At 34.0% G+C, this 15,716-nt stretch overlaps 3 protein-coding genes across 8 annotated transcripts; 2 read left to right on the plus strand and 1 right to left on the minus strand.

Moving 5' to 3' along the window:
* Positions 1-977: 977 nt before the first annotated feature.
* Positions 978-3,632, minus strand: LOC104736697 (nuclear envelope-associated protein 2). Of its 4 annotated transcripts, none has more exons than XM_010456726.3 (6): positions 3,458-3,632; positions 3,073-3,275; positions 2,807-2,914; positions 1,644-2,105; positions 1,438-1,539; positions 978-1,349 (listed from the first exon to the last, which is right to left on the minus strand). In XM_010456726.3, the coding sequence occupies exons 2-6, from the start codon at positions 3,238-3,240 to the stop codon at positions 1,182-1,184; spliced, it is 1,008 nt and encodes a 335-aa protein (XP_010455028.2). In that variant the 5' UTR covers positions 3,241-3,275; positions 3,458-3,632; the 3' UTR covers positions 978-1,181. The 4 variants fall into 4 exon arrangements, with proteins under 4 accessions (XP_010455028.2, XP_087338967.1, XP_087338966.1 ...); XM_087482841.1 differs by having other exon boundaries at positions 3,126-3,275; positions 3,458-3,608; XM_087482840.1 differs by having other exon boundaries at positions 3,452-3,605.
* A 3,197-nt stretch (positions 3,633-6,829) lies between these two features.
* On the plus strand, positions 6,830-8,330 carry LOC104736698 (uncharacterized). Of its 3 annotated transcripts, none has more exons than XM_087482166.1 (4): positions 6,830-7,179; positions 7,276-7,320; positions 7,659-7,782; positions 8,130-8,330. In XM_087482166.1, exons 1-4 carry the CDS (start codon positions 6,982-6,984, stop codon positions 8,168-8,170), a joined length of 408 nt encoding a protein of 135 aa, XP_087338292.1. In that variant the 5' UTR covers positions 6,830-6,981; the 3' UTR covers positions 8,171-8,330. The 3 variants fall into 3 exon arrangements, with proteins under 3 accessions (XP_087338292.1, XP_087338290.1, XP_087338291.1); XM_087482164.1 differs by having other exon boundaries at positions 6,840-7,179; positions 7,880-8,330; XM_087482165.1 differs by having other exon boundaries at positions 6,840-7,179; positions 7,659-8,330.
* A 3,051-nt stretch (positions 8,331-11,381) lies between these two features.
* LOC104736700 (serine hydroxymethyltransferase 2, mitochondrial-like) lies at positions 11,382-15,417 on the plus strand. Its single transcript, XM_019234561.2, has 16 exons — positions 11,382-11,716; positions 11,816-11,866; positions 11,950-12,036; positions 12,157-12,278; positions 12,426-12,502; positions 12,658-12,782; positions 12,879-12,971; positions 13,129-13,221; positions 13,325-13,522; positions 13,616-13,720; positions 13,849-13,914; positions 14,038-14,115; positions 14,418-14,529; positions 14,659-14,769; positions 14,856-15,051; positions 15,137-15,417. Exons 1-15 carry the CDS (start codon positions 11,630-11,632, stop codon positions 15,002-15,004), a joined length of 1,554 nt encoding a protein of 517 aa, XP_019090106.2. The 5' UTR covers positions 11,382-11,629; the 3' UTR covers positions 15,005-15,051; positions 15,137-15,417.
* The last annotated feature ends 299 nt before the right edge of the window (positions 15,418-15,716 follow it).

Raw genomic sequence — 15,716 nt, forward strand, 5'->3', positions numbered from 1 at the left:
TTACTACTATGTTCATGTTGACTGATAACTAACACTTGTTTCTGTTGGATATATAAGGTGCAATCCGCGGGATACGTGATACAGACAATGCGTCCAAGAAAAGAAGAACTATCACAAGCCATTCTTTAATCTTAAATGATGGAACTGCACCTGTCAACGACATTGTTTCCAACAAGGTTCCCTGCTCAACAACAAATCACTAAGAACTACATATAAACTTCCCAACATAAGCTTGACACAAGATTCTCATGAGGAACTTGGTAAAGAGCATAATTATATTTTTCAAATAGGATTCCATACATATATATTAAGGTTTCGTTCTAGGGAGTACTTGCTATAGTTGCTATATTTTACAAAGATGGAAGGGGACAAATCACTAATTTCACTAGGATGGGCTCTTTGCTTTATTTTGCTCTGTCAAGGCACCCAGATAAAGTTTCCTTGATCTCTGAGGAAAGCTCGTGTCCCAGGATAATCCTCTGGGGGTACACCTCATGAGCAGATTCTTCCTTCCCATAAATGTATGCCACAGAGGACCCAGCCAAACAGTGAATCCCACATCACAGCAAAACTTGATAACTGAGCAAGGAGGATGGCCAGTGAGTTTAGTTCAACGGAGTCCTAATGGGTGAGTAAATTTAAATGCATAAGAGACTTACTGTGAGATTGAAGAAGCCCTCTCGAGGTCCATCAAACCACGATTGATCACGGTCAAACAAATCAGAATTTGGAATCCCGGGCTTATTTGGCCACTTCAGAAGAGTTGGTTCCTCTTCAATGTTCCTCAGTGAGTTTAGTTGGAATATTACAGTGCGGGCGGGGGCTTGGGAAGTGGGATTCGGAGAAGACAAGGTTAAAGGAATCTATAAGGTAGTAAAGATTTATTTTGATCCCTGGGAAAGACCCTTTGCACGATTTGTGTGTTGAATCATTTGTCAAAAAGAAAATATTTCAGCTTCCACCAAAAAAATAAATAATTAGATTCTCCCAAAATCCCCAATTGCTTTTCTTAGAAGATAAGATTCAACACACAAACAAAAACTAATAACTTAAAAAGTGTAAGTAAGAGTTCTCTTAGCTAAACTCATAGAGTAACATGCAACATTAACTAACTATACTATCTGCAACTACTGCATTTACACACCAACAAAAAGAAAAGGAGAGTTCAAGATACAAAGAACTCATCTTTTGGAGACTATCACTAATATCAACATCGACATTGACACGACGATCTTGAACCCTGAAGTATCCCAGAAGTTTGGTTTCTCCCCTGAAACCGATTCATTCAGCTGTTTTCCTGTAATCTGATCTCTTAGCTCTTTGATTGCCTTGTCTCGCCTCTCCCCTGCCTGCGTTTCATTCATCAATCATACAAATGAACCATTTGTGTTTTCTCATAATAACAATAGCAAAGCACAATCAATCTTGGACTTTTACCCTCTGTAGCTTTCTTGTCTGGCTACGAGCTTCTTGCAGACAAAACTCCAGTTTTAGTACCTTCTTCTTCAACTCTTGATCTGCTCTTCTTTGTCTCTCCAGCTGAAAATGGTCATTTTATCAGTCAAAGATTGAAAACTTTTAGACAATAAGCGAAAACCCCGATAGCACACAAGAATAATTAAGGATAGTTATAGATGCTGAACCTGGGATTCAAGTTCCTTAGTCTTGAGTTTCCAATGAGCTGACATTAACTTTACGTCCTCTTTAAGTTTAGCAATCTCTTCGTCTTTTACCGCCAGTAACCTGTTCATTCTCTCAAAGTTTTTGGGAGAAACCTCTTCCAGAAGTTTCCTGAGCTCACATTCTGTGCCTCTCCCAGACTTTGCAACAGCTTCAGTTATCTCATGCTCGATTCTCATTACTTCCTCTCTCAGGTGTTTTTGAGAAAACTCTCTTGTCCTCAAATCTCTCTGAAGGTTATCAAGCTGGTGACCGAGCTCAGTTACACGGTCTTCGTGTTCTCTTAGAGAACGTGTTTTGTCGTCAAGTTGTTCTTTTAGCACTGAGCATTGAAGCTCTGCGGATTGAGCAGCAGCAGCGCTTGTTTCTGCTATTTCCTTTGTTAAAGCTAGCTGTGATCTCAGATCGACTACTTCTTCGAGAAACTGTTTTCCCCAAATAAGATTAAAAATGCATAAGAGAAGCATTCTTAATATGAATAATACATTCCCTAATACCTCAGTGATTCCCAATTTATGTTAGCTGATTGTCTTAAGCCATTTTATGTTCAAACCTTTCCTCAGGTTAAGAATAAAAAAAAAACATTCAGAAAACCAAAATTAAGCAGCTATGCAAATGAATCCATTACAGAGTGAAACTCCTAAGTATATACATTGAGTGCTCAAGAAAGTAATGCTTCTGGAGTTGGATAGATTGAACCGTTTTGATCAGTAACTGTAACTTAACAGCTTTAAAACAACAATATCACCCATTTCCACATCTCAGGTTCTTACATTTTGAAACATTAGAAATGAGAACTAAACCCAATTTGACCAAGTTAAGATTCCAAAATCATTAAGGAACTCTTTTTGAAAAGGTCATGCTTCATTGCAACATTTATTATAATAAATTTGAGACTGAACTCAGTCAACCTTTTCCACACTCAGCTTCATCTACTTTACCTAAGATCTAAAGGGGGCCATTGATCAATCCAATAGTAACCAAAGTATAATGATTACTTTAAAAAGTTGAGATTAAGTACCACTTCTCAGAGACTAAACTTTTCAGATACAATATCAAATTTGGAGTCTTAAGTTATGTACTATTATATATAGCAAAAAAGGGTTTTGAGAAACAATAAACAAACCTTTTCAGCAGCAGAAGTTGAAGCTTCAAGCTCACAGTTTCTATCTTCCAATCTCTTCTGCAATTTACAGATCTCCATCTCCATGTTCTTAGCTCTCTTCTCTGCTTCCTAGACAAAACAAAATCACAAAAAGCCAAATCATTTCTAAAAATTCAAAATTGAAAACTGGAGTTTTGACCCTACCAAAGCAGTAACAAATCAATAAGAGAATCAAACACATTGAACAGTGAAAAGAAGATTCAGATTTTTTTAAAAAAGGGACATACTTTTCTACAAAGGCTTTCTTTAACAAAAAAGTGTTCTTGAGAAACCAAACGACCTCTCACTTGCTTCAGCTCAGCGGCCATAGACACAACGTTCCTCCGAAAGCTCTCTTTTTTCCCATCCAAATCTTTCAAAAGCGGATCCACCGTCGTTTTGACGTAATCTGACATCAGGGTCTTGTCCAATTCCTCATAAAACTCTCAATCTGTTTCAAGTATTCAGATCAAATCTCAGAACTTTGTAAAATGCATGTTTAAAATTATTAAAACAAACTTAGACCATTTAAGAACTTTTAATGAAACAAAATAAATAAATTGAGATAGTATATTGTTGAGACAATTTAGGATGTAGAAGTAAAAGAAAAGTATCAGAGACGGAGACTTTTACGAGGTCAAATGAAGCTGAGACTTCTGGGTTTTTGTTGCTCGAAGTGTATGAGGAAACCAAAGTGAACATATTATTAATGTTATTCTTGCGTGACAGAAGGAGAGAGAGAAAAATGAAACACGTAAAGGAAGCTCATACGCACACAGTCAATGAATTATTTTGGCTTATTTGATGTGTACATCTGGAATAAGAAAGAAAATAATAAAACTTAGATTATCCCTTTATTTTTCCACTAATTATGGGTTTAAGAATTTATTGACAGAAAAAGAAAGGGGTTTGAAAATACTCAGGAAATTAATAAAAAGGGAGTATATTAATTATAATTAGACAAAATAATAAAAGGGAGTTTACAGTTTATATATAAAATCCAAGAGTCAATTTAGTGGTGAATAAAATATGCATGTCCACTATACTTTAGTTTTGATTTTTGTTAATTTGACTACTACAATTGGAGAAGGTAGTACGCAGAAATGTGGTTCAAAAGAACAATAATTTGGAATATTAAAATAGTTGATTGGTTGGATTATTGGGAGAGGTGGCTGTCGACGATGTCGACATAAGAGACAAATAGAGAGACGAAGAAACCCGTGGAAAGAGGAGAGGGGAAAAGGGCCATTTCACCGTACACCCCTCCCAAAATACGATTTCGTTCCTCTATAAATAAGTGATAATTTTGACATGTATCCTATTAAAAAAGTATCTAACGTATGACGTAACCAATTGATCGCACAACAATATTCGATACTATCATACAATTTATTTTTATAAACAAAAAAATCTAATTCTTGATAAAATAAAACGTATAAGTATTATGAAACCCGTGTTTTGAATTGGAAGAGTTGTGCCATCACCAACAATAACCTCTTTACCACCAGTGTATGGTTAATGAAGAGAGAGGTTGGCTAGGTCAGAGGTGATGTGATGTTTGGAGCCAGAGTCCACGACCCAAGAACTAGAACTAGGAGCTTGAGAAAAATTCGCACGAGACATCCAGGAGGAAACTCATGGACGACTTGTTTGCAAAACCATACACTTCACTAAATTTAGAGGTGAAGATTGAGTACGTCATTAACTTGATCTTAAAATGGATGACACCCTCTTTTGCAATGTTGACTTTTGAATTTGCGAACTTAAACTATATGGTGCACAAAAAGTCAATAATTGGATCGAGTTATGTTGGATATGTCTATGGTGGCAATCTCCTTAAGCTCCATGTTGGTGAAGAACTCATCAAATATTTCAAGTATCCCCATCTTCTCGCGTACACTTCTATCTGCAAAACAGGTTAGATGAATTTTAATATGAGAGATCGGCTTAATTAAGAGCTTTCTTATCAATTGCGGTCCAAGGAGATATGGGTGCACTTGGAGCTTCACTTGTGTTTGCAGACCTTTGACGCTTACCGCTTGTTTTAGAACCTCCCACCATTAATGTACCTTTTAAAGATTCAAGATCAATGGAATTTTTTTTAAAACACAAGTCTCAAATTGCCACAAAATAAACAAATGAGGCACAATGATGCTAACTCAACCAACGGCCATTTCAAACATTCACACTAAAAAGTAAGAAACCACAACCTCAAACCACACTTCACAACTATTCTTATGCTCAAAATTATTCAAAATTCTCAACTTGAAAATTTGGTAAACTTGCCAATAATGAATGGGAATCAAATGATGAAGTAAACACAAGTCTATGGCATCACAATAACAAGATACGCAAATTAAAGCCCCAAATTTTACAATTTTTGTCACTTTTTCAACGTATGAACCTGTCATCAAAATTCAAAATTTCTCAACAAATTATGCAAAATAAGCACCAACAATCATTACTCAAGGTTCACAAAGTCTATGACTAACACTAATCATGCCAATCTAGCTCTAAATGGACCTAGACATAAATAATTTAGTTTGTGGATTTGTGTTTGCTTGCATGTTTGGTTTTTCTAAGCTATAAATTGCATAATTTCCAGAATTTGGTGGTACTCACTTAAACCATCTCCAATGGTTTTTCCTATTTTTACCTCTAAAATAGAGGAACTCTATAATAGAGGTGACTTTTTTTGCTCCAATGGATACCTCTATTTTTTCCTCTAAAAAAGAATATTCCATAGAGATTCATTTTTTATTTTACTATTAATACCTTTTACTTATAAAAGTTACAAACTAACCCATTTATTTTAGAATTTGTGAAACTTTCATAAAATTATGATATTATTTAATTTTTTAAAATTCATAAATATTATTTAAATATCACATTTAGGCTCAACAAGCGCAAATTTTACAAAAGCGGAACAATCAACAACAAAACCAGCAATCTCCTCCTCCATCTACGTCGTTTGGTTCGATTGGACAAATTTTTAGGGATATTGGTGGAATCAGAAGTAATTTACTGGAATATTAAATAATTAGTCTTTGTTGTATTAAAAATAATATTATGGTATGAATAAAAACTAAAATATTTAAGTTATTTATATTTAATAAGATTTTATATAAATTTTCTTTTGCAAATAATAGTCTCAAATTTTAAAAATGTTTTTCTATACAAAAACCTTTAAAATTTTTCTATACGAAAACCTTTAAAATTTTTAAACCAAAATATTAAAAATTAGTCAAATTTAACTTTATAATCAATTATCCTATTAATATACAAATTAAATTATTATTAAAAATTTTAAATTATTATTAAACTATTTAAATATATATTTTATTTATGGGTTTTGTTAGCTTCCAAGGATCCAAGTGACTGATGCAATCGCAAGATACTTCGGACTAAAACGCAGGCAGGTCGTGAAGATCATTTGTCAGAGTGAAACCGTTGGTCGTTATGTTACCTATCATTATGTTGTATAAGCAAATCTTAGCTTTTGCGGATTGGATTGCGAATTGAACGTTTATAGTTGTGAAACATAAGAGTAATGCTTATGTACCAAACCAAATCTTGACTGTTATTTTTGTTTATCTGAGATGAGAATTGAATCTTGCTACAAACTTTCAGTATTGTGTTGTTCAATATAAAACCTCTATTTCATTAAATTATTATTAAACTATTTAAATATATATTTTATTTATTTTGATCATAAATATAAAAGTGTTAAAAGTTCAAAGACTATCTTATAAATAAAAAAGTTCAATTTTATTATAGAGGAAAAAATAGAGTTTCTCTATATATAGAGGAAAAAATAGAGATCTCTATTATAGAGGTAGAAATAGAAATGAGTTGAAATAGATTTTACTCTAAAATAGAGTTAAAAAGCAAATATAGAAGTGGATGCCTTACACCACTCCCATCGATTATCCCGTTAGGATGTGTTTCATTTTTTTAATAATTAAGTGAATAAAAAATAATATTTTAATCTGAAATTTCCAGAGATCTGTGTCTCTGCGGATAGTGTTTTACATACCCACAGACACGCACGTGTCACTTATGTAGAGGTTACAGTTTATTTTGTTTTATTTTTGATTTTTTTTCTATCTCTTTTATTCAGTTGCTTTCCCTCTCTCTCTTTTGATTCCAACAAACCGATGAAACACGAATGGATCAAAATCGAGGAAAACAAAACGATGGAAGTTCTGATCGACGCCAATCTTTCAATCTCCGATCGACGCCAAACTTACCTTACCCAATTTCGCCGGAGAAGATGCAGCAGAGAAAGCCAACGGCGGGAAGACCTAGTGGTACCGATGGATCAGATTTCTCATACCGCATGGTCGTTGACTCTCGTGAGTTTACGAAAACCCCCAAGTCTCCTCTGTCTCCAGATCCTTAATTATTCTTGATCCGTGTGTTGGTGACTGTTTTGTTTGGGTTACACGAAGGTCACTAAAGAAAAAGCTCGTCTCCGTCCTTTGATCTTTGTTCAGGTACTCTTTGATTTGGATTCGTTTTGGTCTAGAATTCGATTTTGTGATGCGTTTGACAACTGTTACATTGTATTTCATATTATCAGGTTCTAACAATTAAGGGAGTTGAACAAATTGCAATTAGCTCAAACCTCATATACATTGTCACTGTTACTAGCTTTACCTCATGATTCACCAAATCTTTTAGTTTAGTGTGTAGCAAATTCATAGTTTTTAGCTTTGATGTCATTGAGATTGTAGTGTTCTTGAAGTTGTTGTAGCATTAGTAAAAATGCTTGATGTTGTCTTGGAGATGTATCCTCTTTTAGCTCAAATCTTTCTGGTTTTGGCTTTTGCAGGCTGTGATTTATTTAATCGGAGTATCGTGTGCGTTTCTGACAACAACTAAAAAGGATGAGATGAACACCCTTGCAATTGCAGGAGCTGCTGCTGGCTTTGTGTCTTCATTGATAGGAGAATTAGGTTTTAACCCTCTGTTCTTCGTTGTTCTGCCGATTGTGCATGACTAAAAGCATCCTTTTGTTTTGTTTATTTATATATGTTGTCTCTGTTGAAAAAGGTTGCAGACGCAGCAGAGTAAACCTTTTGTGTCTTGTTTGGTTCTGCTATTGTTTTGTGTCTTGTTTGGTTCTGCTATTGTGTTGTGTCTTGTTTGGTTCTGTTTTTATTAACTGTTGCTTGGATTTTGTATTTACATCTACAGAATGGTTCATAAGCTCTGGGCAAGTGTGCATAGTGTTTTGGGTATTTTAGGCTTTCACTGATAGGGAGATTTGTAATTTTGACAATGGTTATATTGTAATGTGCAGAAATGTCACGTAAAGAAGAAGGATATCAGGAAGTTTCTTGATGGTATCTATGTCAGCGAGAAGAGCAAGATTGTTGAAGAGGAATAGTTTTTATCAATCATCATAGCTCCATTTTCTCTATTTTGAATGTTAGTTTCTGTGTTATGGATTAATGTTCAGTTTCTGTGTTATGGATTAATCATCATAGCTCCATTTTCTCTATTTTTTAATGTTCAGTTTTGTGTTGAGTTTGGAATCAAGATACCCATATTTATGGATGACTAATGGGAGGATAAAAACTAAAAACAATGGGATGAATAGATTAATATTATTTTTAATCAATACAATAAAACTATAATGTTTCTCATCATAGCATGACACATCAGCCTCAACTTTGAAGCTCCTATTGACACATCAGTTAAAATCATTGACCAATTAAATTAAAACAAATAATACAGATCAGCTTACAAATTGCCACAGTGGACACATAATTGTCTTCTCTTCATCAATCGATTTCAGAATTTCAACCTAACGAAATTGTTTATCTTCTGCGCATCTCAACTAAAATTCTTATTCATGACAATTCCGATGATCGCATAAGCGTACGGTGATTGTTTTAGTTTGTCTAACTATGATTCTTCTACTTTTTTTGTTTCTTCTACTTTTGTTTCCAATTAACAAAATTATGTTCTTTTATGTCTCTTAATTTGAGGGATTGTGGAAGATTTCAAAGCTGTAAATGTGTTAATTTGAGATGAATTTTTGAGATAAGCTATGTGTTTGAAACTTGAAATTACTATGAATGTTGGTGAAGAGAAGAGTCAAGAAGTCTCTTCAAGTGGCTTCAGTGTTTTGTTTGCTCTTCTCCTTCACGCGTCTTTGCTTTAAAGCTTGCTCATGTTTTTTCTCTTTCATGGTGGTTAGATTCTTCTTCTTAAGTTTGGTGGCTTCACTTCTGTTGTGACTTTACCAATGTGATATATTATCTCTTTGTTTACTTATTTGAGTTTGAAAGAAGCTAGAACTTTGTTGGAGAAGACTTGTGCGATTTTGAAAGATGGATTGTCTAAAGAAGAAGTGAAGCTTTTGTTGATCGATGAGAACAAATGCAAGACTTTTAAAAACTCTAAAGCATTTAGAATGTCTCTGCAACTTTAGCTTAGTGTATCTACAACTTTAGCTTCAAAAACCCTTTTGAGTTTCAACAATATACATTACAATAACCGTTTGTGATAGATTACAATAACCTACAGATTTTCTTGTGATATTTCTTTTTAGTGTTTCTGAATTTGTTGTAACTGTTTGTTAATGCAATAATTAAGTCTTTGTTAATGAGAGAGAGGTTTGTTAATGAGAGTTTATAAACCTTGTAGTTGTTGCAAGCTGACTCCGTGGAGGGAAGAGGCAAAGCTGGAGCAAGGATTTGAGAAGAGTGATTTAGTCTGAGGTTATTCGCCGAATCTTCTAGAAAATTTGCAAGATAGAGAGGAGCGATCTCCACAATGATCATAGTTCAGGCCCATAAGACCATGAGTAAAGTACAAGATAAATCTCCACAAGTTAAGTGTAAGGGTAATATAAAGAAATAGGAGTAAGTAACAAGTTGAAGTATCAGAAGATAAAGCTATGTTTAAAAAACTAGCAAAGCTAAGGCTTACAAAGTAAGTTAATTAATGCTTGACTGGACGTGATGATATGAACAAGAGCATGATAGTAGCAAACTGACAAACAAACAAACACCACAAAGACTTGAAATTATATTAATATGAAAGAAGAAGGTTCTTAACACACTATTGTCTTCTTGACTCGTGCAGCAATATATCATCTTATCGAAGATATATCACAAATTCAATATTGGCACTTAGCAAGGAGAAGGAACACCTGAATTAGTTATGCGCTGAAAGTGTAAACTCATACTGTTAATAAAAGGAATACGTAGTTACTTATACCGTTCTACTGAATGTTTATCATACTAACAATCAAACACAAAATGAAAAAAAAACTATCAAACTTACACATCTTTTATTGGCTATTGGCTATTGGTAATATGATAACTGTTTGACTGTAATATGGCATAGGTTATTGAATTCCATACTACTATAATCGATTGATTTGTATTGTCAAGATTTTTTTATCCATGTTCTTTTTTTTATATATAATTGGTTCCATCTTTATTTTTTTGACAAAAATTATGAAAAATATTTAAACACACGTACTGTCAGAAGCTCCCTCATGTTAATTGGATAAACAAAAGAAAAGAAACAGAGCTTTCTCTCACTCCGAAAGAAAGAGAGAGTTAAGAGAAAGAAGCTTCTCAGTTTAACAAAACAATTCGATTTTATAATAAAGTTATCTACGGGCTCAGTTCGTTGTTTTTTCTAGTATTTCCTGATATTTTTTTTGTTTGTTCTTTAAATTTTGTAAAAAAAAAATTGGGTACTTAAGTCCCAAGTTAGTTAGATGAAAAGAAAAATTGTTTGATTAAAATAACAAAAAATAAAATGATGCAACAAATAATAACTAAAATACAAAAACAAAAAATTACCATTGACCATGATAATTTTTTTTTATTAATTATAATAGGGCAATTTTCATAAATACAACTAAAATATGATTTTTCCAAAATTACCACTTTTAGTTTTATTTTCCAAAAAAACCACTAAAATAAGTTTTTTTTTTCAAAAATACCACAAAATTAAACTAAAGTTTTATATTCAAAACTAAACCCTAAATCGTAAACACTAAATCTTACACTCTAAACACTATACCTTAAATCTATATTAGTCAACCAATCCTAGAAAAATAAATTTTACATAATAAAATTTTGGTTTTTGTGTTTGTGACATTTTTGGAAAAAAGATGTGGTATTTTTGAAAGAAAAACTTACAATTTTGTATGTTTTGGGAAAAAAACTTAAAATGTGGTATTTTGAAAAAAATTTCATTATAATATTTGATTCCAAACAACATAAAAAAAATATTATTTCAAAAAATACAAAATATATATATATATATATTATAAAAACAATCCGTGGATACTAACCTTATTATTAAAAGTTAAAGACAAGGATGTGCAATGGTTTGCTGTTATGTCTTACGAAATCATTGCTATTTTTTTTTGTTGTTGCAATTATTAATGTATCTCTCACCGTAATCGAAAAAGCAAAAACCGAATAAAATCAAACCGGAACCAACCCGGATAGAAATAGCCGAACCCCTACTGTATGACATCCATTAGTTTGTAATAAGGGGTTCAATGCAGACTTTATATGCCGACAACAAGTTTTGATTGACTAAAAATATGATTTGCTTCAAGAAAACAATTTGGATCCAAATATCATCAAATCAACAAAATAAAATAAAACACAAACGCACCGAGTCGAAAAATTAAAATACTGAAAAAAAAAAAAACAGAGGCATCTCACCAACCCCAATGCTCACTCACTTACATAAACAGCAGTGTTGCTTTTTTATATAAAACAGACGAGGAGACACCGAGAGAGAGAGAGATTGTGAGAAAAGATGGCGTTGGCTCTTCGTAGACTCTCCACTACCGTTAAGAAACCGATCTCGCGTCTTTCCTCTAATGGCGATTCTCTCCGTTTCATGGTAAAAATCTTATCACAATACGCTTTATGTTTCTCAATCTCCTTTTTGTTTGATTCTGATCCGTTTTTTGTTTTGTTTTTTGTTTTTTCGTATGCTCAGTCTTCTTTATCAGCCTCAGCTATGGCGGATTCCGAGAAATCTCGTTCCAGTGTAAATACATCAACTTAGATCAGAGATGCATCATCGTAATATATAGTTTCACAAACGTCTTATTTTGTTTCCCTTTTATCCAGTGGATTAAGCAACTCAACGCATCTCTAGACGAAATCGATCCCGAAGTCGCTGATATTATCGAATTAGAGAAGGCTAGGCAGTGGAAGGTAATATATTACAGTATAACTTCTCTTGTGTTGTGTGAGGGATGATGATCACTGAGTCACAAATTTCACAAATCTGGATCAGTACGGATGATGTTTGTGCGTTTTTTTTTTTTTTTTCAGGGATTTGAACTAATACCATCTGAGAACTTCACTTCTCTTTCGGTGATGCAAGCGGTTGGTTCTGTTATGACTAACAAGTATAGTGAAGGTTATCCTGGAGCTAGATACTATGGAGGGAATGAGTATGTTAATCTCTCTTTACATTTGGTTTCAGTTTAGTGCTACCAAGAAACGTTATGACGACGGCATACTTGTTTTCTTCTAAAGGTTCTTGCATTTTGTTGGTAGTATATGATGTTGAAGGTAATTTATATATTATCAATTATTAGGTACATTGACATGGCTGAATCATTATGTCAAAGACGCGCATTAGAAGCTTTTCAGTTAGATCCTTCGAAATGGGGAGGTACGAGTTCTTTTTTTTTTTTTTTGGCAGATGATGTGCTTTATTTGATAGTGAATCATTAACATATGACTTGGTTGTTATTAAAATTCATTCTACTAGCTAGAAACCAATTTTACTAGTGGAGACGCTTATGACATGAGCTATTCCTTGTGTAGTCAATGTGCAGTCTCTATCAGGATCACCAGCTAACTTCCAAGTTTATACCGCACTGTTGAAACCTCATGAGAGAATCATGGCACTTGACTTACCTCATGGTGGACATCTTTCTCATGGTTATCAGGTACCTAAAATCACTATAGCATCGTCAATTTCGGACTTCCTTTCTCATCTCCTTGTGGGATATCTTTTCCATTTTCTTTTAATTGCTCATGTGCAGACTGACACGAAGAAAATATCGGCTGTATCCATCTTTTTTGAGACAATGCCATATAGATTGGATGAGAACACCGGTTACATTGATTATGATCAGGTTCGGTAGTTAATAACCAGCTTAGCTTATACATTTTATCTCTCTCAAATAGACCGCTGAGATACAAGTTGGGTATATACAAGCTTTTTCGTTTACGTTTCCCATGTGATCAGTTCTGAAAGCAAAGTTTATTTTGTTGTGATATAATAATTTGCAGCTAGAAAAAAGTGCCGTGCTTTTCAGACCGAAACTTATTGTTGCGGGTGCAAGTGCGTATGCTCGTCTATATGACTATGCACGCATTCGTAAGGTAAAATATTGTCAGCTCTTGAGTGTGAATTATATAATTACCAAATTTGTTTGTATATAAATGTGAATTGTATTCTTCAAGATTGTTGATGATAATATTGCAGGTTTGTGACAAGCAAAAGGCAGTTATGTTGGCTGATATGGCTCATATTAGTGGGTTGGTTGCTGCTGGCGTTATTCCTTCTCCTTTTGAGTATGCAGATGTTGTTACTACTACAACTCACAAATCGCTTCGCGGTCCCAGAGGGGCTATGATATTCTTTAGGAAGGGGTTAAAAGAGATTAACAAACAAGGGAAAGAGGTGAAATTTTAAGTTTCCATTTTGTATATAGATGAGTAAGAAGGTGCTGACAAACTTTCGCAGTTTTTGATCGTTTGTATCTTTACCTTGCAGGTTATGTATGACTATGAAGACAGAATTAACCAAGCTGTATTTCCCGGACTGCAAGGTGGTCCACATAATCACACAATAACGGGTCTAGCAGTTGCTCTGAAGCAGGTTCAGTCATCAAAGTTCTTTTGAAATTGTGTTCCTTGTCTAATATGTACAGACAAACTCATTTTATAGTCTAGGATTATCTTGGTCTTGTTTATGATCTTTTGACTTGTCGGTTTACTCTATTACAGGCAAGAACACCCGAGTATAAGGCCTACCAGGATCAAGTTCTCCGTAATTGCTCAAAGTTTGCTGAGGTGCTTTTTGTTTACTGATCGTCAGTAATTAGTTGATATGCCTTAGATATACTTTCATGTTTTGGAAAAGCTGGGTATCAGACCTACTGTAACCATCTAACTTTTTTTGGCTTGGAATTGCAGACTTTGCTAGCAAAAGGATATGATTTAGTGTCTGGAGGCACTGACAATCATTTAGTTTTGGTGAATCTGAAAAACAAGGTACTTCTCATTCTGTCTTCTATCCTCTTTGATATCTAGATAGAAACGTTTAGTTTGCATATGAAAGGGTGGATCCCATCGGTAGCTTAACTCCTAAAAGTTTGATCTTAGTATGATATAACTAAAACAATAATGGTTTCTTGTTTCCTGTATCTGTTTTGTGATTTCATTTTTTACTGAATATATGCTGACCAGGATATAGCAAATCAAGTTAAAATGTTTGATTTTGTACTGTGAACCTCAGTAAGCAGTGCATAGTGTATACTTTTTTCTGGTAACATATATGATGTTGGGTTTTGCAGGGAATAGATGGATCAAGAGTGGAAAAAGTATTAGAATCAGTACATATTGCAGCAAACAAGAATACTGTTCCTGGTGATGTTTCTGCCATGGTTCCAGGTGGCATCCGTATGGGTAAGGCTCTTAAAGGAACACTGAAAGTTGTAGTGTTAGAATGTTAAAAAAAGTAGTAAATATTCATGCTTTAGCTAAAAAACCGTATATGTTTCGATCGGTTCTTATAAATGATTGGTATGATAACAGGAACACCAGCTCTCACATCAAGAGGATTCATTGAGGAAGATTTTGCAAGAGTGGCCGATTATTTTGATTTAGCCGTCAAGATAGCCTTAAAGATCAAGGCAGAGTCTCAAGGTATATGAAAAAGCTGTATGTTACTTTGTTTATTCTTTGCTCTCTGAAAAATGGGATTGTATTGGTGAATCTGTAATGTACTGTAGGAACAAAGTTGAAGGACTTTGTAGCAACAATGCAATCAAATGAGAAATTACAATCAGAGATGGCAAAGCTGCGTGAGATGGTAGAAGAATATGCTAAGCAATTCCCAACAATTGGGTTCGAGAAAGAGACCATGAGATACAAAGAGTAGTTTCATCAAGTGGATTGACACATTTCCTCATCTCTGAGATGCTTTAGGTACACCTTAAAACACTTAGCTATGCATTAGCTTACCTGTGAAACATTGAGACTCATTCTTATCATCTTGTGTAAATGTTTGCAGAGATCATGGACCAGAGGCGCAACCAATGGTCTAAAAGTATCTCTGAAACTAAAGTTGAACTCGAAAAATGGCACTCTAATGTTGTCTCTTCTTACCCTTTCTTGTTTGTTCTCATATTTATATATTTGCTTCCTCGTGTTGGTTCGTCAATTAAAGAAATTGTAATTGCAACTGTTTTAAGGTTGCTATGATGGATTTATGGCAACTATAGAGAGCTAGCTTTGATATCAAACAGACTTGTTTCTTAAATAAGAAGTCTTTTTTTGCCTTACCACATAAAACGATGGCCTAAACGTGAAATCTTTGGCCAGTGAGAGAAAGTTACAGAGATGAATATCGACGGTCCAGATGATCGATCTCGTAGAAAATGTGACTTCAACTGATTCATAACTCACTATTAGCCAATTTTAATAATATGGATTAACATTTCTAACCTAAGAGTAAACAAATCATCTCAAGCGTAGCAACATAGGATGTACAGTGTACTGTACTTGTTTAGTTTCTCTTAAACTCACAACTTGGTTTAAAAGTTGCTTAAATATTTTTCAAACCAGCCACGTTGAGGTCATTGACCACAATG

Source organism: Camelina sativa, chromosome 13, assembly GCF_030686135.1.
Source record: "Camelina sativa cultivar CO46 ecotype springtype chromosome 13, ASM3068613v1".
Lineage (NCBI taxonomy): Eukaryota > Viridiplantae > Streptophyta > Magnoliopsida > Brassicales > Brassicaceae > Camelina > Camelina sativa.